The sequence below is a fragment of the Anomaloglossus baeobatrachus genome, chromosome 2, assembly GCF_048569485.1.
Source record: "Anomaloglossus baeobatrachus isolate aAnoBae1 chromosome 2, aAnoBae1.hap1, whole genome shotgun sequence".
Classification (NCBI taxonomy): domain Eukaryota; kingdom Metazoa; phylum Chordata; class Amphibia; order Anura; family Aromobatidae; genus Anomaloglossus; species Anomaloglossus baeobatrachus.
Genome location: NC_134354.1, coordinates 4,650,997 through 4,675,026, shown reverse-complemented (window position 1 = coordinate 4,675,026; position 24,030 = coordinate 4,650,997). Strand labels below are relative to the sequence as shown.

Sequence of the window (24,030 nt, the reverse complement as noted above, 5' to 3'; positions counted from 1 at the left end):
ACAGGCCAAGGTAAGGAAGGCTGAAAATCACCACCTCTGACCAAGAAACAGAAGATAAAACCTCAAGACTGGGCCAAGACATATCTGAAGACTGATTCTTCACAGGTTTTATGGACTGATGAAATGAGAGTGACTCTTGATGGGCAGATGGATGGGCCAGAGGCTGGATCAGTAAAGGGCAGAGAGCTCCACTCCGGCTCAGACGCCAGCAAGGTGGAGGTGGGCACTGGTATGGGCTGGGATCATCAAAGATCAACTTGTGGGACCTTTTCAGGTTGAGGATGGAGTGAAGCTCAACTCCCAGACCTACTGCCAGTTTCTGGAAGACAACTTCTTCAAGTAGTGGTACAGGAAGAAGTCTGTATCGTTCAAGAAAAACACGATTTTCATGCAGGACAATGCTCCATCACATGCATCCAACTACTCCACAGCGTGGCTGGCCAGTAAATGTCTAAGAGATGAAAAAATAATGACATGGCCCCCTTGTTCACCTGATCTGAACCTCATAGAGAACCTGTGGTCCCTCATAAAATGTGAGATCTACAGGGAGGGAAAACAGTCCACCTCTGGAAGCAGTGTCTGGAGGCTGCGGTGGCTGGAGGCTGCGGTGGCTGGAGGCTGCGGTGCCTGGAGGCTGCGGTGGCTGGAGGCAGCGGTGGCTGGAGGCTGCGGTGTCTGGAGGCTGTGGAGTCTGGAGGCTGTGGAGTCTGGAGGCTGCGGAGTCTGGAGGCTGCGGAGTCTGGAGGCTGCGGAGTCTGGAGGCTGCGGTGGCTGCTGCACGCAATGTTGATGGTAAACAGATCAAGCAATGACAGAATCTATGGATGGAGGCTGCTGAGGGTCATCAGAAAGAAAGGGGGTGATATATATATATATTGGGCACTCATTTTTGGGGTTTTGTTTATGTCAGAAATGTTTATTTCTATATGTTGTGCAGTTATATTGGTTTCCTGGTGACAATAAACAAGTGATGGGAATAGATTTGGTTTTTATTAAGTTGCCTAATAATTCTGCACAGTAATAGTCACCTGCACAAACAGATCCTCCTAAGAAGCCGAATCTAAACCCCTCCAACTGCCAAAATATTAACCCCTCCAACTGCCAAAATATTAACCCCTCCAACTGCCAAAATATTAAGCTTTGATATTTATGAGTCTTTTGGGTGATTGATCCACAACTATGTGCTCAATAATAAAAAACATCCTCTAAAATACACCTTGCCTAATAATTCTGCACACGGTGTATTTGGCATTGCTCTCTATGATATATATGACAGTAAGACTTTGATACTATTGTTATATATTTTACTCACTTATACAGCGCCATTATTACCACAGCAGTTTACAGACGTCATCACTGTCCCCATCGGAGCTAACAATCTACATTCAGACTTTGGAGTGTGGCAGGAAACACGGGGAGACGTACAAGCTCCTTGTAGACGTCGTCCTGATATGTTCCGTATTTAGCACCATATGTCATTACTTTGTGGGATGAACAGGTCAGTAATATTTTGGCACTATGTGGCGATATTTTGCAGGGTAATCATTCCAGACCTTTCCATATTATAACATCACAAGCAGAACAGAATCCTATAGAAGAGGATGAGGCTGGGACAGAAGTGCGGTGCCCTAACAGTGGCCTCATGTAATAACTACATTAGCAGTCAGAAGATGTGTAGCTTGTCAGCGCCGCAGTGCGTTATATTGGCGCCAGGCGCGGTTTGACGTCTCCTCTCCGTGACGCCTCTTTCTTCATCATCCGCTTTTAGAGCGTTTCTTTATTTTCCAGAGGTCAGTGAGGAGACCCAGCAGCAGCAGAGAGAAGAGGACGCACACCGCCCCGTGCGTGAAGACGTGCGGAGACCACGGGAGAAAACCTACAGGACGGAGAGAAATTCAGGAGATCAGGAAGACGTGTAACTGAAAATATCACCAGCAATAAGAGAGGAATCCACCCAAACACGGCCTCCTCCACCATCTGCCTGCTGCCTCCTCTGATCACACCCTACTGGACACTCCTGTACCCGGGACTCTGCCGCTCCAGCCCCGGCTGTATCCGCTGCCTGCGCCTGGTCAGAGCAGTCTTCCCTCCTAAGTATCCAGATTACGTCACACTTTCCAGCCCGTGGTCTCCAAGACCAACCCCACTTAGCGCCCAATGGGGAGCACAGGGCCCTGTGTAACCCCTCTGATGCCAGTTCTTGTGTTTCCTGCCCCGAGTGCACCCTCCCGGCCCCTCATCTACCATCTGCAGGGTAACTCTTCAGATTAATGCTTGGACTTGACTCGGGACTATTTAACCCTTTCATTGCCTGCTGATTCTGCAGATGGTTCTGTCCTTATGATCTTGCCCTGACTTTCCTCATGACACTGACAATACCGCCTCTCACCCAGGACACGTTCATATGGTGACATCACAAATGTCTCACAGGTCCTCTACCTCCTGAAAGTGTATTCCTTCTCCTTGAATCTTCATCATCAGCGGAGACTCCTGAGGTACAAAAAACAAAACAATAATTGCTAGTAACACAGATCATGGCAACGAACACACAGCTGTAACCAGCACAATGGCGGTATATTACACATAACACCCGCTAAATACACTCTACACTACACGAACACCCCGCTCATTACACCCTACACTATACATACACCCACTAAATAGACCCTACACTACACCTACACCCCCCTCATCACACCCTACACTACACATACACCCACTAAATACACCCTACACTACATCTACACCCCCCTCATTCCACCCTACACTACACCCCCCTCATTACACCCTACACTACACATACACCCGCTCATTACACCCTACACTATACATACACCCTGCTCTTTATACCCTGCACTACACGTACACCCCGCTCATTACACCCTACACTATACATACACCCCGCTCATTACACCCTACACTACACACACGTACACCCCCCTCATTACACCCTACACTATACATACACCCCGCTCATTACACCCTACACTACACATACACCCCGCTCATTACACCCTACACTACACGTACACCCCGCTCATTACACCCTACACTACACGTACACCCCGCTCATTACACCCTACACTATATGTACACCCCGCTCATTACACCCTACACTATACATACACCCCGCTCATTACACCCTACACTACACACACGTACACCCCCCTCATTACACCCTACACTATACATACACCCCGCTCATTACACCCTACACTACACGTACACCCCGCTCATTACACCCTACACTACACGTACACCCCGCTCATTACACCCTACACTATATGTACACCCTGCTCATTACACCCTACACTACACGCACACCCCGCTCATTACACCCTACACTACACGTACACCCCGCTCATTACACCCTACACTACACGTACACCCCGCTCATTACACCCTACACTACACGTACACCCTGTTCATTACACCCTACACTACAGGTACAGCCCCTCATTTCACCCTACACTACACGTAGACACCGCTCATTACACCCTACACTACACGTACACCCCGCTCATTACACCCTACACTACACGTACACCCTGCTCATTACACCCTACACTACACGTACACCCCGCTCATTACACCCTACACTACACGTACACCCCGCTCATTACACCCTACACTACACGTACACCCTGTTCATTACACCCTACACTACAGGTACAGCCCCTCATTTCACCCTACACTACACGTAGACACCGCTCATTACACCCTACACTACACGTACACCCCGCTCATTACACCCTACACTACACGTACACCCCGCTCATTACACCCTACACTACACGTACACCCCGCTCATTACACCCTACACTACACATACACTCCGCTCATTACACCCTACACTACATGTACACCTCACTCTTACACCCTACTCTACATCTACACCCCGCTCATTACACCCTACACTACACGTACACCCCGCTCATTACACCCTACACTCCACCTACACCCCACTCATTACACCCTACACTACATGTACACCCCACTCATTACACCCTACTCTACATGTACACCCCGCTCATTACACCCTATACTACACGTACACCCCCCTCATTACACCCTACACTATACGTACACCCCGCTCATTACACCCTACACTACACATACACCCCCCTCATTACCCCCTACACTACACGTAGGTGCCGCCCTGGCAAAACCAGGGTATCACAAAGGTCTGCATACATCTTTATGGTGCAGAGCTCACTCTCCCTTGGGGAGTTTCCCACACCAATACACATCAGCCAATCAGGCCCCACCCGCCCCCTCCTCAGGCAAACAGGAGGGGGAGAGAGGAGCTTGGGGAGAGCAGAGTGTAGTTTCAGTCAGTCTGCAGGAGGAGAGAGGGCTGGAAGCAGCCCCTGCGTGGGGCTAGGAGAAGTGGCAGTGAGGGCCTCAGGAATAGGCCAGCCGCTTCCTGTGTACGGAGCAGACACAGACGCAGACACCAGGCAGGAGAAAAACACCCGAATTACACAAACGGGCGTGGGACTCGTCCTCACAGCAGCTGTGGGCACCAGTAACCAGCAACTTGGTTAATTCTTGGACTCGTGTCAGTTATTGCCTTATACTGTGAGTACTCCTGCACCACCCGGTCCAAGCCGTGGACTGCACCCGTTACTTCCCAATCCATAACACCGGGGTCCCAGGACATCAACACCCTGCCCGACTGGGTCACACCACCGTGATACCTTCAGAAGCGACCCCTTAGCCCGGATCTGAGTACCCCCTATCCCTGGGCGATACAAATTGGCGTCACGAACAGGATTGAACCCATCCACTTGCCGGTGGAAGTGCGCCTTGTCCCGTCCGTCAGCGGCGTCCCGCTGAGGAAAAGTCCCGAAGTCCGCCATTTTAGCCGCCATTTTAGGCACCAAAAACAACAGCTTGGCGCCTTCTTCCCCGAGTGGTAGGCGCAAAAAAGAGGCTCCGCCCCCTGAGAACGCAGGCGGAAGTGAAGCTCCGGAGGACCAGAAGCGAAAGAGAGACTTTAAAAGTTGCTAGAAGGACTGCTCCCGAGTACCAAGGGGGAGCAGCAGGAAGGGACTGCAGTTCATGTAACCAGGACTGTAAAGGCAGGGACGCCAGGACTTTGCCTAATCCCGTTCCTGGAAAAGCGAGCCGCAACCCCAATGACGTCATCCCCGGCAGTCCACCCGGCTGCAACAGCAACAGATATGACGTCGGCTCCGGCAGTCCGCCCGGCCGCAACAGAGGCGACACCCGACCGGAAGTCTGCCCCCGATGCGGCGCCAGCCGCTCCCAGGTACCCCATCCCGGCTGTGGAGCAGCCGGAGTGCACCTGCAGAGAGGAGGAGCAGGCCACTGAGCGATGGGGCCCTCGGCAGTTAGCGAGGCCGGTTGTAGCCGGCGCCGAGGGTAACCAAGTGGGCCTGGCTCCTGAGCAGGAGGCGGAGCACAGAACCCGTCCCCCGTACTGGAAGCGGCGGCAGCAGCAGCGGTAGCGGAACATGGACGGCTACCCGCAAGTTGACAGTTAAAAGTTGAACATTTTAAAAGTTTTAAAGGACCCGCTGCTACAAAAACCCGTGTTCCTTTTTTGAACGTCCCTGAGTTCCCCGCGGGACGCCATCCGGTACGTCGGGTGGAAGGAGCCAGACCCTGCCCGACTTGTTGAACGCCGCCGGGGTCGGAGCCTCGGTGGGCGCCATCAGGGGTCGGAGCTCCTGGTGGAGGACGGCAGGGTGTTGTGAGGAGTGAGGACAGTTTCTGCTGCAGAGCCCGGCTCACCGTACCCGCACTGCAGGCAGTGGAAGACGGGGTCTTTCTGGACAGTGTCATCGTGAGTGGACGTGGCATTGGGGACCCGTGCTGCCCTGTGCTGGACTGTGGGAAAGTTACCTGGGAAGCTGCGTCGGCAGCAGAGTTAACACTTCACAGTTTGAGCAAACATACGTCCCGATGTGGAAAGATGCATGTTTGTAATGTTTAACTTTTCCTTTTTCCCGTTTAATAACTGCAGGTAGCTGGACAGCCCGCAGATGGTCTGTATTGGGAGTGTGCCCCCCTGGCAAAACCAGGGTGTCACAGAGGTCTGCATACATCTTTATGGTGCAGAGCTCACTCTCCCTTGGGGAGTTTCCCACACCAATACACACCAGCCAATCAGGCCCCACTCGCCCCCTCCTCAGGAAAATGGGAGGGGGAGAGAGGAGCTTGGGGAGAGCAGAGTGTAGTTTCAGTCAGTCTGCAGGAGGAGAGAGGGCTGGAAGCAGCCCCTGTGTGGGGCTAGGAGAAGTGGCAGTGAAGGCCTCAGGAATCGTCCAGCCGCTTCCTGTGTACGGAGCAGACACAGACACCAGGCAGGAGAAAAACACCCGAATTTCACACACGGGTGTGGGACTCGTCCTCACAGCAGCCATGGGCACCAGTTACCAGCAACTTGTTTAATTCTTGTGTCAGTTATTGCCTTATACTGTGAGTACTCTTGCACCACCCGGTCCAAGCCGTGGACTGCACCCGTTACTCCCCAATCCATCACACCGGGGTCCCGAGACATCAACACCTTACCTATGGAGGGAAAATCACCAACTTGCTGCCCATTACCATCCCTGGGATCCTGAGACTGGCAGCAGCGGTGCTCCATTACCTCACTGCACATCACGGGTGGCGTCACGGAACATAGACTACCAAATCTCCCCTGTATATAATCACCCTTTTGTTGTGGTGCCTGGGATCACAGACCGGGTCACGCCACCGTGATACCTTCAGAAGCGACCCCTTGGCCCGGATCTGAGTACCCCCTATCCCTGGCCAACACACGTACATATCGCTCATTACACCCTACACTACATGTTGTAGCGCCTGGTCCCGCCAGATCCCGAGGGAGGCGCTCTCCCTCACATCTGCCCAGCCCCAGCATGGCCCCCCACATGCACTCCCGGTCCCAGCCCCCGGCAGCGACGTGCTTCCTCTTATCATGGCTCTGTAGGCTCTGCTCACTCCCGGGTCACGCGTCCTCTTCCTGGAGCTGCTGCAGTTTCTTCTTGTCTCCCGTTCACACACAGTTCTGCAGTGAGCAACTCTAGGCTGCACGCGAGGCCACGCCTCCTTTCTTAAAGCAGCAGTGCCTCATTTTCTGGAAGTGACCTCAGAGGCCACCTGTTACCTAAAGACTATTTAGGTTCACCTCCCCCGGCATTAGGCGCGTGAGCAATGCTTCTATTAGAGCCCTGCTAGTGTTCAGGCCCCTTTGTACTACGTTTATCCATGTGTTCCTGCCCGTTACTAATACTCTATCTCACCGTAGTGCCATCTGTACCCTCCGGCTGTGGACGTCACCGGCAATACCCGCAGTGTACGTCACCGGCCATGCCCACAGTGGACGTCACCGGCCATACCCGCAGTGGACGTCACCGGCCATACCCACAGTGGACGTCACCGGCCATACCCGCAGTGGACGTCACCGGCCTTACCCGCAGTGAACGTCTCTGTGCCACCTGCTGTGATCATCTCCGGTGCCACACCCATGTTCTGCCTGCTGCGGACGTCGTACCCGAGCTACGCCTGGCCGTACAGAGACTCCTACATCGGTTCCTGGCTGCCGTGCTTCTAGGCCTTCTGGGGAGGCACCGCACAGTCCTTGTATAGGGGTTCGCTGCTGGTCGCCTTCTCAGGGGAGTCCGGGGCACAGTCCAGTGAGTCCACCTCCGGACGCTCGCTGCTCCTCGGTGAGCGTAACAGTTTGCTCGGGCCATGGACTCCGCCGGGATCAAGGCTAACCCCCTGACCGACTTGCAACAGGAGCTCTCACGCCAACACGAGACCCAAGCAAGATTAGTGGCTCACATGAAGTCCGTGGAATCCTGTCTGGCATCCATGCAAACCTCCGGATCCTCTGATGGTTCCCAACTAGTTGAATTACAGAAGGAGCTATCCCGCCAGCATGAGGCCCAGAGACGCATGGCCGAATATATGGCGTCCGTGGATTCCCGTCTATACGCTCTGCAGAACCCGGCCTCCTCAACAACCACTGACTCTACGGGTTTGTCGACATGCATGTCTCCTTACCGCCTGGCCTCCCCACCCATGTATGGAGGTGATCCCAGTTTGTGTCGCGGTTTCGTAAACCAATGCTCCCTGCACTTTGAGCTGTCGCCTCTGCAGCGAGCGACTGATCGCTCGAAGATAGCATTCATCATGTCTCATCTGACTGGTCGGGCTCTGGCTTGGATGAATCCGCTCTGGGAGAGGAATGACCTGACCATTCAAGTCCTGTCCGTCTTTTTGGATACCTTCCGTAAGGTGTTCGATGAGCCAGGCCGTCTCTCATCTACAGCCTCTTCGCTTATGAGAATCCGCCAGGGGAATCTCACAGTGGGGCAGTATGCAATCAAGTTTCGCACCCTGTCTTCGGAACTCAAGTGGAACAATGACGCTTAGGTAGCTGCCTTCTGGGAAGGATTATCCGGAAAAATTAAGGATGAACTGGCCGGCCGGGATGTTCCTACCACCCTGGAAGAGCTGATCTCTCTGGCTACCCGTATCGATCTCCGCTTCCAAGAGCGTGCCCGAGAAGTCGCCCGGGCGAGAAGAACCCCGCGTCTTGCACCCACCTTCCAACGGCCAATGTCGCTTCCTTCCACCAGGCCTTCTGCTCCGCCCGAGCCCATGGAGGTCGATCGCGTCACTAAGTCCAGACTGCGGCAGAGGAATCTGAGAACGGCAGGAGAGTGCTTCTACTGCGGAAGTGCCAAACATCTGATTCAGGACTGTCCAGTAAAGCCGGGAAACTACTAAGCCTAGGGTCCGTTGGAGAGGCCACTCTAGGTCATGCTAAGCCCTCTCTTTTTCTCCATGTACCCGTATCCCTGTCCTGCGGTTCCATCCGGTTGTCAGAAAATGCATTCTTGGATTCAGGCTCTGCCGGGAACTTTATCCAACAGTCTGTGGTGGATCTACATCGGATTCCTGTCCGACGTCTTACTACCCCCATCAGTCTTGCTTCGGTAGATGGAAAACCGCTTCACATCACGGAGAACTGTGAAATGCAAGTGGGGTTGCTGCACTATGAGACAATCGCCTTCCACGTACTCCCTGGCATGGCACATGCTCTACTTCTGGGAATACCCTGGCTTCGGTCACACAAGCCAGTGCTGGACTGGGATTCCGGAGACATCCTGTAATGGGGTGCTACTTGCCACAATAACTGCCTGAAACCAGTGCATCCTCCGCACCCACCAGTCGAACCGGTCAGCCTTCCCGGGTTACCTCCCGCCTATTGGTTCTTTGCCGATGTCTTTGACAAAAAGGAAGCCAAGACGTTGCCGCCACACAGACCCTACGATTGTCCCATCGACCTGCTCCCCGGGACAACCCCTACTCGTGGGCGCATCTACCCACTGTCGCGAGAAGAGACCCAAGCCATGTCTGAATACATAAAGGAGAATTTAGCACGAGGCTTCATCCGAAAATCCTCCTCTCCCGCCGGAGCGGGTTTCTTCTTCGTGGGAAAAAAGGATGGGGGTCTACGGCCTTGCATTGACTACCGCAGATTGAATAAGATCACGGTAAAAAACAGGTATCCACTACCCCTTATACCGGAATTGTTGGACCGCTTCCGAGGTGCCAAGATCTTTTCCAAATTAGATCTCCAGGGTGCGTACAATCTGGTCCGCATTCGGTTGGGAGACGAATGGAAGACCGCGTTCAACACTCGTGACGGGCACTATGAATACCGAGTGATGCCCTTCGGGCTCAGTAACACTCCGGCGGTCTTCCAGGAGTTCGTGAACGACCTCTTCCGTAATATTCTCTACACCTGTGTAGTCGTGTATTTGGACGACATCCTTATCTTCTCTCCGGACTTGCATAACCATCGAAGACATGTCCGTCTTGTCCTGCGGAGATTGAGGGAGAATCTTCCAGGAGTTAGTGAACGACGTCTTCCGTGATATTCTCTACACCTGTGTAGTCGTGTATTTGGACGACATCCTTATCTTCTCTCCGGACTTGCATACCCATCGAAGACATGTCCGTCTTGTCCTGCGGAGATTGAGGGAGAATCGCCTTTACGCCTGTTTGAGCAGACCTCGCTACCCTTCCTTGGCCACATAGTCTCTGATACCGGTCTGAAGATGGATCCAGATAAGTTGTCAGCCGTACTGAAGTGGCCCCGTCCGGTAGGGTTGAAAGCTATCCAGCGATTCCTGGGATTCGCCAACTATTACCGGCAGTTCATCCCACATTTCTCGTCCTTGGTACGCCCCATATCCTCTCTCACTCGCAAAGGGGAGAACCCAAAGAAGTGGACCCCGGAAGCTGAAGACTCCTTCCTGTCCCTTAAACGAGCCTTCGCTTCTGCTCCAGCCTTACACCGACCCGACACTGACAAGCTGTTTATCCTTGAGGTAGACGCCTCCTCATCCGGAGCCGGTGCGGTCCTTACACAGAAAATGTCAGAGGGTAAGACAGTAACCTGTGGCTTCTTTTCTAAGGCTTTCTCCCCAGCGGAACGAAACTACTCTATTGGAGACCGTGAGTTGCTGGCAATCAAGTTGGCCCTGGAGGAATGGCGATATCTGCTGGAAGGGTCATTGCATGCAGTTACCATCTATACCGACCACAAGAACCTGGCATATCTCCAGACAGCCCAAAGGCTAAAGACTGCTTTACATGGTACGACCGATTGTGCGATTTGACAATCGATCGTACCCGCCCCCGTCCTTTTTGCGTCACGGGCAAATCGCTGCCCGTGGCGCACAAAGTCAGTAACCCCCGTCACACATACTTACCTCTCGTGCGACCTCGCTGTGGGCGGCGAACGTCCACTTCCTGGAGTGGGAGGGACGTTTGGCGTCACAGCGACGTCACACGGCCGCCGGCCAATAGAAGCGGAGGGGCGGAGATGAGCAGTATGTAAACATCCCGCCCACCTCCTTCCTTCCACATAGAGCCGGCGGCGGCCGCGGGAGGCAGGTGAGCTGCTCATCGTTCCCGTGGTGTCACACGGAGCGGCGTGTGCTACCACGGAAACGATGATCAACTAAATTAAACGATATTATGGAACCTAGCGAGCAGTACACGACTCACGATTTGTGAGCGATACTGCGTCGCTAGGAGGTGTCACACAGGCCGGCATCGCCAGCGATGCCGGATGTGCGTCACAAAAACCGTGACCCCGACGATCTATCGCACGATAGATTGTCTGGTGTAAAGCAGCCTTAAACCCCCGACAGGCCCGATGGTCTTTGTTCTTCGCCCGCTTTGATTTTGTTCTGCACTTTCGTCCAGCCGAGAAGAATCTGAAGGCCGATGCGCTGTCTCGATCATTCCTGTTAGTGGATCAGGAGGATGAACCCCGGCACATCATTGAAACTTCCAAGCTAATGGCGGCAACAATTGACATGCACCACCTTCCTCCCGGTAAAACGTTTGTTGCTGAGGTCGATAGGGAACGTGTACTCCGGTGGGGACACTCTTCCCGAATAGCAGGTCATGTGGGTCAAAAGAAATCTCTGCAATTGATATCCCGGTATTACTGGTGGCCAGGGCTACATCAAGACGTCCAGGACTTTGTTTCATCCTGTTCCTCCTGTGCCCGGAACAAGGTCCCGAAGACTCTTCCAGCAGGCCCTTTGCTTCCCTTACCCATACCATCCGCTCCATAGCAACATATCGGCATGGATTTCATCACGGACCTGCCAAAATCGTCTGGCTGCATAGTCATCTGGGTGGTGGTGGACCGGTTCTCCAAGATGACCCACTTCACACCACTCACCGGGCTACCGTCTGCTCCGGTTCTTGCTGAACTATTCATTCTACACATCTTCCGGCTTCACGGCTTGCCTCTACATATCGTCTCTGACAGAGGGGTCCAGTTCACCGCTCGGTTTTGGAGAGCAGTCTGCAAAATGATGGATGTTCAATTGGACTTTTCTTCTGCCTACCACCCTCAGTCCAATGGGCAAGTGGAGCGCATTAACCAAGTCTTGACTATCTCCGCTACTTCGTGGACGAACACCATAGCAACTGGGTCAAACTGCTTCCATGGGCCGAGTTCTCCTATAACAATCATGAAAGTGAGTCCTCTGCTAAATCCCCGTTCCAGGTGGTGTATGGACAGCGACCCAAAGTGCCGTGCCCTGTGACATGTTCTTCAGGCAACCCTGCAGCTGATGACCTCGTGAGGTCCTTCTCCGCCGTCTGGGCTGAGACCAAGTCGGCTCTGGAACGTTCCTCTGTCCGCATGAAGACACACGCTGACAAGAAACGTCTGGATGTTCCTTTGTGCCCGGAGATAAAGTCTGGCTCTCATCCAAGTACGTCTGCCTGAAGATGCCATCCTACAAGCTGGGTCCCCGCTTTATTGGTCCCTTTGAAGTCCTCCGACGGATCAATGATGTGTCCTACAAGTTGAAGCTGCCGTCTACACTTCGCATCCCGAACTCCTTCCATGTGTCCCTCCTCAAGCCGGTGGTCCTGGGCCATTTCCACAGTGATCCTGGTACTTCGCCTCCTCCTGTCTGCGATGACGACATATACGAGGTATAAGCCATCCTTGCGGCTAAGGAGGTCCGAGGTAAAACCTACTATCTAGTGGACTGGAAGGGGTTCGGTCCTGAGGAAAAGACGTGGGTACCTGCTGAGAACGTGGATGCTCCTCGTCTCCTCCGGAGCTTCCTGAAGAGTGGGGGGCTTCAGGGGGCGGTACTGTAGCGCCTGGTCCTGCCAGATCCCGAGGGGGGCGCTCTCCCTCACATCTGCCCAGCCCCAGCATGGCCCCCACGTGCACTGCCGGTCCCAGCCCCCGGCAGCGACGTGCTTCCTCTTACCATGGCTCTGTAGGCTCTGCTCACTCCCGGGTCAGGCGTCCTCTTCCTGGAGCTGCTGCAGTTTCTTCCTGTCTCCCGTCCACACACAATTCTGCAGTGAGCAACTCTAGGCTGCACGCGAGGCCACGCCCCCTTTCTTAAAGCAGCAGTGCCTCATTTTCTGGAAGTGCCACCTGTTACCTAAAGACTATTTAGGTTCACCTCCCCCGACAACAGGCGCCCGAGCAACGCTTCTATTAGAGCCCTGCTAGTGTTCAGGCCCCTCTGTACTACGTTTATCCATGTGTTCCTGCCCGTTACTAATACTCTATCTCACCGTAGTGCCATCTGTACCCTCCGGCTGTGGACGTCACCGGCCATACCCGCAGTGGACGTCACCGGCCATACCCGCAGTGGACGTCACCGGCCATACCCGTAGTGGACGTCACCGGCCTTACCCGCAGTGGACGTCACCGGCCTTACCCGCAGTGGACGTCTCTGTGCCACCTGCTGTGATCATCTCTGGTGCCACACCCGTGTTCTGCCTGCTGCGGACGTCGTACCCGAGCTACGCCTGGCCGTACAGAGACTCCTACACCAGTTCCTGCTGCCGTGCTTCTAGGCCTTCTGGGGAGGCGCCGCACAGTCCCTGTATAGGGGTTCGCTGCTGGTCGCCTTCTCAGGGGAGTCCGGGGCACGGTCCAGTGAGTCCACCTCCGGACGCTCGCCGCTCCTCACGTGTACACGTGCACCCCGCTCATTACACCCTACACTACACGTACACCCCGCTCATTACACCCTACACTACACGTACACCCCGCTCATTACACCCTACACTACACGTACACCCCACACATTACACCCTACACTACATGCACACCCCGCTCATTACACCCTACACTACACATACACCCCGCTCATTACACCCTACACTACACGTACACCCCATTCATTACACCCTACACTACATGTACACCTCGCTCATTACACCCTACACTACACGTACACCCCGCTCATTACACCCTACACTACACGTACACCCCGCTCATTACACCCTACACTACATGTACACCCCGCTCATTACACCCTACACTACACCCCGCTCATTACACCCTACACTACACGTACACCCCGCTCATTACACACTACGCGTATACCTGCTCATTACACCCTACACTACACGTACACCTCGCTCATTACACCCTACACTACACGTACACCCCGCTCATTACACCCTACAGTACACATACACCCCGCTCATTACACCCTACACTACACGTACACCCCGCTCATTACACCCTACACTACACGTACACCCCGCTCATTACACCCTACAGTACACATACACCCCGCTCATTACACCCTACACTACACATACACCCCGCTCATTACACCCTACACTACACATACACCCAGCTCATTACACCCTACACTACACGTACTCCCCGCTCATTACACCCTACACTACACATACACCCCGCTCATTACACCCTACACTACACGTACACCCGCTCATTACATCCTACACTACACGTACACCCCGCTCATTACACCCTACACTACACGTACACCCCGCTCATTACACCCTACACTACACGTACACCCCGCTCATTACACACTACACTACACGTACACCCCGCTCATTACACTCTACACTACACGTACACCCCGCTCATTACACCCTACACTACACGTACACCTCGCTCATTACACACTACACGTACACCTCGCTCATTATACATACATCCTAGTTAGTACACCCTGCACATTATACATACACCTTACTTAATACACCCCACACTTACCTTGTACATATAGAGCATAGTTATGTGAGAATGTCCTCTGTCCTCTGGAGTTGTACACACCGATTGTATAGTTCCCGTGGTTGTTCCTGGTAATTTTGATCAGGGTTAGATGTCCGTCCCGGGAGATGTTATAGTTAGAGATCCTCTGGAATCCTCTGGATTCTGTCATCTCACATCTTTTACTCCTGGCGATCAGGGCCGATTCTGGTAGTCCTGTGTATATCCAGATAAACTCATCACACTTCTCGGGATCGTCACCTGTGGTCAGGTTATATCTGGTAGGTAGGAGAACATCGGAGCCCGGGCGGGTGTATAAATCTGTGTGGTCACCGGCCCCGGGGTCCAGTACTGTAAGAACGGAGAACATTCAGTGAGTTCCTTATCTTCCATTACAGCCACAGTATAACTATAACGTCCCTCTTACAGAGGAGTGAGAGATGCAGTAATAAGGCTGTACACTAAGAGGCACTGGGGAAACCTAGAGGCTGAGGGAAGTCAGGTAGGCCGGGGTCAGAACCGAGAGGACACGGAGAAACACAGGGAGCAGACAGGAGAGAGGTCATAAGACAAGCAGGAGGTTAGGTGACCAGGAGAGAAAGTATGAACGCAAGGGGCAGACAACAGTAGTCAGGAGAGAAATCCGGGGTCAGGAGCTAGACATGAACAGAAAAGTCAGAGAGCAGTAGACGGGCAAGTCAGGGGTCAGACGGAAACTGAGAAATCAGAGAGCAGTAGACAGAGGAAAGTCAGGGGTCAGACAGAAATGGAGAGATCAGAGAGGAGTAGACAGGGGAAAGTCAGGGGTCAGACAGAAATGGAGAGATCAGAGAGGAGTAGACAGGGGAAAGTCAGGGGTCAGACGGAAACGGAGAGATCAGAGAGCAGTAGACAGGGGCAAGTCAGGGGTCAGACGGAAACGGAGAGATCAGAGAGCAGTAGACGGGCAAGTCAGGGGTCAGACGGAAATGGAGAGATCAGAGAGGAGTAGACAGGGGCAAGTCAGGGGTCAGACGGAAACGGAGAGATCAGAGAGCAGTAGACAGGGGCAAGTCGGGTCAGACGGAAATGGAGAGATCAGAGAGCAGTAGACAGGGGAAAGTCAGGGGTCAGACAGAAATGGAGAGATCAGAGAGGAGTAGACAGGGGAAAGTCAGGGGTCAGACGGAAATGGAGAGATCAGAGAGGAGTAGACAGGGGAAAGTCAGGGGTCAGACGGAAATGGAGAGATCAGAGAGGAGTAGACAGGGGCAAGGCAGGGGTCAGACAGAAATGGAGAAGTCAGAGGAGAGTAGACAGGGGCAAGTCAGGGGTCACTCCTGGGTCAAGTACCAAAATCAGTCACTATAACCAGGAGACAGGCGCTGGCAGCAACGGAGCCAGAAAATAAAACAACTGGCAGAGTTCTGGAGGAGCATGCGGAGTAATGAAGCCAAGTAATTACCCAGAAGGTGGAACAGCTGAGCCATCAGCACCTCCCCGAACCAAGCTGGACTCCAGTATAGTGACCAGGCTGCTAGATCTGTGAGTGCCGCAGAGCATCTCCAGGTCTGTGAGATGCTCTGCACAGAGAACATAACATAATATAATGATGTGCAGTGAGGCGTCCAGATCAGGAGACTCCGCTCATCCACACAGGACTCCACCGTCTCCTTCCGTCATACAATGCCTCACAGTGCAAAGTCTTAGGTGGGCTTTGCACGCTGCGACATCGGTAACAATGTGTTACCGATGCTGCAGCGATAGTCCCGCCCCCGTCGCAAGTGCAATATCTAGTGAAAGCTGCCGTAGCGATTATTATCGCTACGGCAGCTTCACATGCACATACCTGCCGTGCGACGTCCCTATGGCCGGCGACCCGCCTCCTTCCTAAGGGGGCAGGTCGTGCGGCGTCACAGCGACGTCACACGGCAGGCGGCCAATTGAAGTGGAGGGGCGGAGATGAGCAGGATGTAAACATCCCGCCCACCTCCGTCCTTCTCATTGCAGCCGGCGGCAGTTAAGGTGATGATCCTCGCTCCTGCGGCTTCATACACAGCGATGTGCGCTGCCGCAGGAGCGAGGAACAACATCGCACCTGTCGCTGCATCGGCATTATGGAAATGTCGGAGGCTGCAGCGATGATACGATAACGGCGCTTTTGCGCTCGTTCATTGTATCAAAAAGGATTTACACGTTGCGATATCGACTGCGACGCCGGATGTGCGTCACTTTCGATTTGACCCCATCGACATCGCACGTGCAATGTCGCAACGTGCAAAGCCGACCTTAGGGGTACTTTGCACGTTGCGACATCGCTAGCCGATGCTAGCGATGCCGAGCGCTATAGTCTCCGCCCCGTCGCAGATGCGATATCTTGTGATAGCTGCCGTAGCGAACAGCTGAGGTTAGGCATAGTTTAAGGTTCCCTAGAGTTAAGGACTGCATTGGAGCCCCTGTCCCCTGCTATCACCACAGTAATGCTATGGTTCCCGCTTCCCGCACTAAGGCAAATTAAATTATTCCTCTTTCTTCTTCGTGACACCAGAATTCATGGGTCAACATGTTTCCTTGTGTTCCCTGCCCCTTACCACAGACAGTGATTACATACAAAGGCTGCTCCTTGAGTGGTACCCTCTTACCATGTTTCCAGTTAGATTCTTTCTCTCACAAGGTCCTCTTTCACAACTGGTCACCACTGGAGTCACTCCTGTCAAAAACTGCTCTCAAATAGGTTGCACCCACTAGCTCATCTGATAAATTTCTGTCACCACTAACGTTTGTTTCTGTGCATGCTCCCTGGTACTCTCCAGCAGCTCCCCCACCCCCCCCCCCGAAGACATTAATGGCGTTTATGTTAATGTGTGATACGGATTTTTACTGTTAAGCTATTGAAACGTATGTGTTCCTTTTCCAGCCGCAGTAATGCAACGGGTCACAAGATGTCACTGTTTCGTGTCCACTCCTGTAGAGCACAGAGTGAGGGTTTTGATTTTTCTAACAGAAATAACAGGGTTAACTGCAGAGCCGGCGCACCTGGGGGTGAAGTGGGGCACAGAGGGGAAGATGGAGTTCCTGTTTTGAGCTCAGCGTGTAGTGCTCAGTGTGGGAAGAACACCTGATAGCAGCAGACAAGTGTAGAGACAAGTGTAGGGACAAGTGTAGGGACAAGTGTAGAGACAAGTGTAGAGACAAGTGTAGGGACAAGTGTAGAGACAAGTGTAGGGACAAGTGTAGAGACAAGTGTAGGGACAAGTGTAGAGACAAGTGTAGAGACAAGTGTAGGGACAAGTGTAGGGACAAGTGTAGAGACAAGTGTAGAGACAAGTGTAGAGACAAGTGTAAAGACAAGTGTAGGGACAAGTGTAGAGACAAGTGTAGAGACAAGTGTAGAGACAAGTGTAGGGACAAGTGAAGAGACAAGTGTAGGGACAAGTGTAGAGACAAGTGTAGGGACAAGTGTAGAGACACGTATAGGGACAAGTGTAGAGACAAGTGTAGGGACAAGTGTAGAGACAAGTGTAGAGACAAGTGTAGAGACAAGTGTAGGGACAAGTGTAGGGACAAGTGTAGAGACAAGTGTAGGGACAAGTGTAGGAACAAGTGAAGAGACAAGTGTAGGGGCAAGTGTAGAGACAAGTGTAGGGACAAGTGTAGAGACAAGTGTAGAGACAAGTGTAGGGACAAGTGTAGAGACAAGTGTAGAAACAAGTGTAGGGACAAGGGTAGAGACAAGTGTAGGGACAAGTGTAGGGACAAGTGTAGAGACAAGTGTAGGGACAAGTGTAGAGACAAGTGTAGAGACAAGTGTAGGGACAAGTGTAGGGCAAGTGTAGAGACAAATGTAAAGACAAGTGTAGAGACAAGCGTAGGGACAAGTGTAGGGCAAGTGTAGAGACAAGTGTAGAGACAAGTGTAGGGACAAGTGTAGGGACAAGTGTAGGGACAAGTGTAGAGACAAGTGTAGGGACAAGGGTAGAGACAAGGGTAGGTACAAGTGTAGAGACAAGTGTAGGGACAAGTGTAGGGACAAGTGTAGGGCAAGTGTAGAGACAAGTGTAGAGACAAGTGTAGGGACAAGTGTAGAGACAAGTGTAGAGACAAGTGTAGGGACAAGTATAGAGACAAGTGTAGGGACATGTGTAGGGACAAGTGTAGAGACAAGTGTAGAGACAAGTGTCGGGACAAGTGTAGAGACAAGTGTAGAGACAAGTGTAGAGACAAGTGTAGGGACATGTGTAGGGACATGTGTAAGGACAAGTGTAGAGACAAGTGTAGAGACAAGTGTAGGGACAAGTGTAGAGACAAGTGTAGGGACAAGTGTAGAAACAAGTATAGGGACAAGTGTAGGGACAAGTGTAGAGACAAGTGTAGGGACAAGTGTAGAGACAAGTGTAGGGACAAGTGTAGAGACAAGTGTAGAGACAAGTGTTGAGACAAGTGTAGGGACAAGTGTAGAGACAAGTGTAGGGGCAAGTGTAGAGACAAGTGTAGGGACAAGTGTAGAGACAAGTGTAGGGACAAGTGTAGAGACAAGTGTAGAGACAAGTGTAGGGACAAGGGTAGAGACAAGGGTAGGGACAAGTGTAGAGACAAGTGTAGGGACAAGTGTAGAGACAAGTGTAGGGACAAGTGTAGAGACAAGTGTAGAGACAAGTGTAGGGACAAGGGTAGAGACAAGGGTAGGGACAAGTGTAGAGACAAGTGTAGAGACAAGTGTAGGGACAAGTGTAGGGACAAGTGTAGGGACAAGGGTAGGGACAAGGGTAGAGACAAGGGTAAGGACAAGTGTAGAGACAAGTGTAGAGACAAGTGTAGGGACAAGTGTAGAGACAAGTGTAGAGACAAGTGTAGGGACAAGTGTAGGGACAATTGTAGGGACATGTGTAGGGACAAGTGTAGAGACAAGTGTAGAGACAAGTGTAGAGACAAGTGTAGGGACAAGTGTAGGGACAATTGTAGGGACATGTGTAGGGACAAGTGTAGAGACAAGTGTAGAGACAAGTGTAGGGACAAGTGTGGGAACAAGTGTAGAGACAAGTGTAGAGACAAGTGTAGGGACAAGTGTAGAGACAAGTGTAGGGACAAGTGTAGGGACAAGTGTAGAGACAAGTGTAGGGACAAGTGTAGAGACAAGTGTAGGGACAAGTGTAGAGACAAGTGTAGAGACAAGTGTGGGGACAAGTGTAGGGACAAGTGTGGGGACAAGTGTGGGGACAAGCGTAGGGACAAGTGTAGAGACAGGCGTAGAGACAAGTGTGGGAACAAGTGTGGGGACAAGTTTAGGTACATGTGTAGAGACAAGTGTGGGGACAAGTGTAGAGACAAGTGTAGGGACAAGTGTAGGTACAAGTGTAGGGACAAGTGTAGAGACAAGTGTAGAGACAAGTGTGGGGACAAGTTTAGGTACAAGTGTAGAGACAAGTGTAGAGACAAGTGTAGGGACAAGCGTAGAGACAAGCGTAGGGACAAGCGTAGGGACAATCGTAGAGACAAGTGTAGGGTCAAGTGTAGGGACAAGTGTGGGGACAAGTGTGGAGACAAGTATAGAGACAAGTATAGAGACAAGTGTGGGGACAAGTGTAGGGACAAGTGTGGGGACAAGTGTGGGGACAAGTGTGGGGACAAGTATGGGGACAAGTGTAGGGACAAGCGTAGAGACAAGTGTAGAGACAAGTGTAGAGACAAGTATAGGGACAAGTGTAGGGACAAGTGTAGAGACAAGTGTAGGGACAAGTGTAGGGACAAGTGTAAAGACAAGTGTAGAGACAAGTATAGGGACAAGTGTAGGGACAAGTGTAGAGACAAGTGTAGGGACAAGTGTAGAGACAAGTGTAGAGACAAGTATAGGGACAAGTGTAGGGACAAGTGTAGAGACAAGTGTAGGGACAAGTGTAGGGACAAGTGTAGAGACAAGTGTAGAGACAGGTGTAGGGACAAGTGTAGAGACAAGTGTAGGGACAAGTGTAGAGACAAGTATAGGGACAAGTGTAGAGACAAGTGTAGGGACAAGTGTAGAAACAAGTGTAGAGACAAGTGTAGGGACAAGTGTAGGGACAAGTGTAGAGACAAGTGTAGGGACAAGTGTAGCGACAAGTGTAGGGGCAAGTGTAGAGACAAGTGTAGGGACAAGTGTAGAGACAAGTGTAGAGACAAGTGTAGAGACAAGTGTAGGGACAAGTGTAGGGACAAGGGTAGAGACAAGTGTAGGGACAAGTGTAGGGACAAGTGTAGGGACAAGTGTAGAGACAATTGTAGGGACAAGTGTAGAGACAAGTGTAGGGACAAGTGTAGAGACAAGTGTAGGGACAAGTGTAGGGCAAGTGTAGAGACAAGTGTAAAGACAAGTGTAGAGACAAGCATAGGGACAAGTGTAGGGCAAGTGTAGAGACAAGTGTAGAGACAAGTGTAGGGAAAAGTGTAGGGACAAGTGTAGGGACAAGGGTAGAGACAAGGGTAGGGACAAGTGTAGGGACAAGTGTAGGGACAAGTGTAGGGCAAGAGTAGAGACAAGTGTAGAGACAAGTGTAGGGACAAGTGTAGAGACAAGTGTAGAGACAAGTGTAGAGACAAGTATAGAGACAAGTGTAGGGACATGTGTAGGGACAAGTGTAGAGACAAGTGTAGAGACAAGTGTAGAGACAAGTGTAGGGACAAGTGTAGAGACAAGTGTAGAGACAAGTGTAGGGACATGTGTAGGGACATGTGTAAGGACAAGTGTAGAGACAAGTGTAGGGACAAGTGTAGAGACAAGTGTAGGGACAAGTGTAGAGACAAGTGTAGGGACAAGTGTAGAGACAAGTGTAGGGACAAGTGTAGAGACAAGTGTAGGGTCAAGTGTAGAGACAAGTGTAGAGACAAGTGTAGAGACAAGTGTAGGGACAAGTGTAGAGACAAGTGTAGGGGCAAGTGTAGAGACAAGTGTAGGGACAAGTGTAGAGACAAGTGTAGGGACAAGTGTAGAGACAAGGGTAGGGACAAGTGTAGAGACAAGTGTAGAGACAAGTGTAGGGACAAGGGTAGGGACAAGTGTAGAGACAAGTGTATAGACAAGTGTAGGGACAAGTGTAGGGACAAGGGTAGGGACAAGGGTAGGGACAAGGGTAGAGACAAGGGTAGGGACAAGTGTAGAGACAAGTGTAGGGACAAGTGTAGAGACAAGTGTAGGGACAAGTGTAGGGACAATTGTAGGGACATGTGTAGGGACAACTGTAGAGACAAGTGTAGAGACAAGTGTAGGGACAAGGGTAGAGACAAGGGTAGGGACAAGTGTAGAGACAAGTGTAGAGACAAGTGTAGGGACAAGTGTAGGGACAAGGGTAGGGACAAGGGTAGGGACAAGGGTAGAGACAAGGGTAGGGACAAGTGTAGAGACAAGTGTAGGGACAAGTGTAGAGACAAGTGTAGGGACAAGTGTAGGGACAATTGTAGGGACATGTGTAGGGACAACTGTAGAGACAAGTGTAGAGACAAGTGTAGAGACAAGTGTAGGGACAAGTGTAGAGACAAGTGTAGGGACAATTGTAGGGACATGTGTAGGGACAAGTGTAGAGACAAGTGTAGAGACAAGTGTAGGGACAAGTGTGGGAACAAGTGTAGAGACAAGTGTAGAGACAAGTGTAGGGACAAGTGTAGGGACAAGTGTAGGGACAAGTGTAGAGACAAGTGTAGGGACAAGTGTAGAGACAAGTGTAGGGACAAGTGTAGAGACAAGTGTAGAGACAAGTGTGGGGACAAGTGTAGGGACAAGTGTGGGGACAAGTGTGGGGACAAGTGTAGGGACAAGTGTGGGGACAAGTGTAGAGACAAGTGTGGGGACAAGTTTAGGTACATGTGTAGAGACAAGTGTGGGGACAAGTGTAGAGACAAGTGTAGGGACAAGTGTAGGTACAAGTGTAGGGACAAGTGTAGAGACAAGTGTAGAGACAAGTGTGGGGACAAGTTTAGGTACAAGGGTAGGGACAAGGGTAGAGACAAGGGTAAGGACAAGTGTAGAGACAAGTGTAGAGACAAGTGTAGGGACAAGTGTAGGGACAATTGTAGGGACATGTAGGTACAAGTGTAGAGACAAGTGTAGAGACAAGTGTAGGGACAAGTGTAGGGACAAGTGTAGGGACAAGGGTAGGGACAAGGGTAGAGACAAGGGTAAGGACAAGTGTAGAGACAAGTGTAGAGACAAGTGTAGGGACAAGTGTAGAGACAAGTGTAGAGACAAGTGTAGGGACAAGTGTAGGGACAATTGTAGGGACATGTGTAGGGACAAGTGTAGGGACAAGTGTAGAGACAAGTGTAGAGACAAGTGTAGAGACAAGTGTAGGGACAAGTGTAGGGACAATTGTAGGGACATGTGTAGGGACAAGTGTAGAGACAAGTGTAGAGACAAGTGTAGGGACAAGTGTGGGAACAAGTGTAGAGACAAGTGTAGAGACAAGTGTAGGGACAAGTGTAGAGACAAGTGTAGGGACAAGTGTAGGGACAAGTGTAGAGACAAGTGTAGGGACAAGTGTAGAGACAAGTGTAGGGACAAGTGTAGAGACAAGTGTAGAGACAAGTGTGGGGACAAGTGTAGGGACAAGTGTGGGGACAAGTGTGGGGACAAGCGTAGGGACAAGTGTAGAGACAGGCGTAGAGACAAGTGTGGGAACAAGTGTGGGGACAAGTTTAGGTACATGTGTAGAGACAAGTGTGGGGACAAGTGTAGAGACAAGTGTAGGGACAAGTGTAGGTACAAGTGTAGGGACAAGTGTAGAGACAAGTGTAGAGACAAGTGTGGGGACAAGTTTAGGTACAAGTGTAGAGACAAGTGTAGAGACAAGTGTAGGGACAAGCGTAGAGACAAGCGTAGGGACAAGCGTAGGGACAATCGTAGAGACAAGTGTAGGGTCAAGTGTAGGGACAAGTGTGGGAACAAGTGTAGGGACAAGTGTGGGGACAAGTGTGGAGACAAGTATAGAGACAAGTATAGAGACAAGTGTGGGGACAAGTGTAGGGACAAGTGTGGGGACAAGTGTGGGGAAAAGTGTGGGGACAAGTATGGGGACAAGTGTATGGACAAGCGTAGAGACAAGTGTAGAGACAAGTGTAGAGACAAGTATAGGGACAAGTGTAGGGACAAGTGTAGAGACAAGTGTAGGGACAAGTGTAGGGACAAGTGTAAAGACAAGTGTAGAGACAAGTATAGGGACAAGTGTAGGGACAAGTGTAGAGACAAGTGTAGGGACAAGTGTAGAGACAAGTGTAGAGACAAGTATAGGGACAAGTGTAGGGACAAGTGTAGAGACAAGTGTAGGGACAAGTGTAGGGACAAGTGTAGAGACAAGTGTAGAGACAAGTGTAGAGACAGGTGTAGGGACAAGTGTAGAGACAAGTGTAGGGACAAGTGTAGAGACAAGTATAGGGACAAGTGTAGAGACAAGTGTAGGGACAAGTGTAGAGACAAGTGTAGAGACAAGTGTAGGGACAAGTGT

At 51.6% G+C, this 24,030-nt stretch overlaps 1 protein-coding gene across 1 annotated transcript in view; it reads right to left on the bottom strand.

Moving 5' to 3' along the window:
* Nucleotides 1–1,293: 1,293 nt before the first annotated feature.
* The window catches only part of LOC142280597 (uncharacterized), a 56,558-nt gene continuing 33,821 nt past the window's right edge, over nt 1,294–24,030 (bottom strand). The window contains exons 3-5 of the mRNA XM_075332757.1: nt 14,588–14,935; nt 2,440–2,490; nt 1,294–1,876 (exon numbers count right to left, since the gene is read on the bottom strand). Coding sequence (XP_075188872.1) covers nt 1,755–1,876; nt 2,440–2,490; nt 14,588–14,935 — 521 coding nt within the window. The 3' untranslated portion in view covers nt 1,294–1,754. The remainder of the gene's footprint in view (nt 1,877–2,439; nt 2,491–14,587; nt 14,936–24,030) is intronic.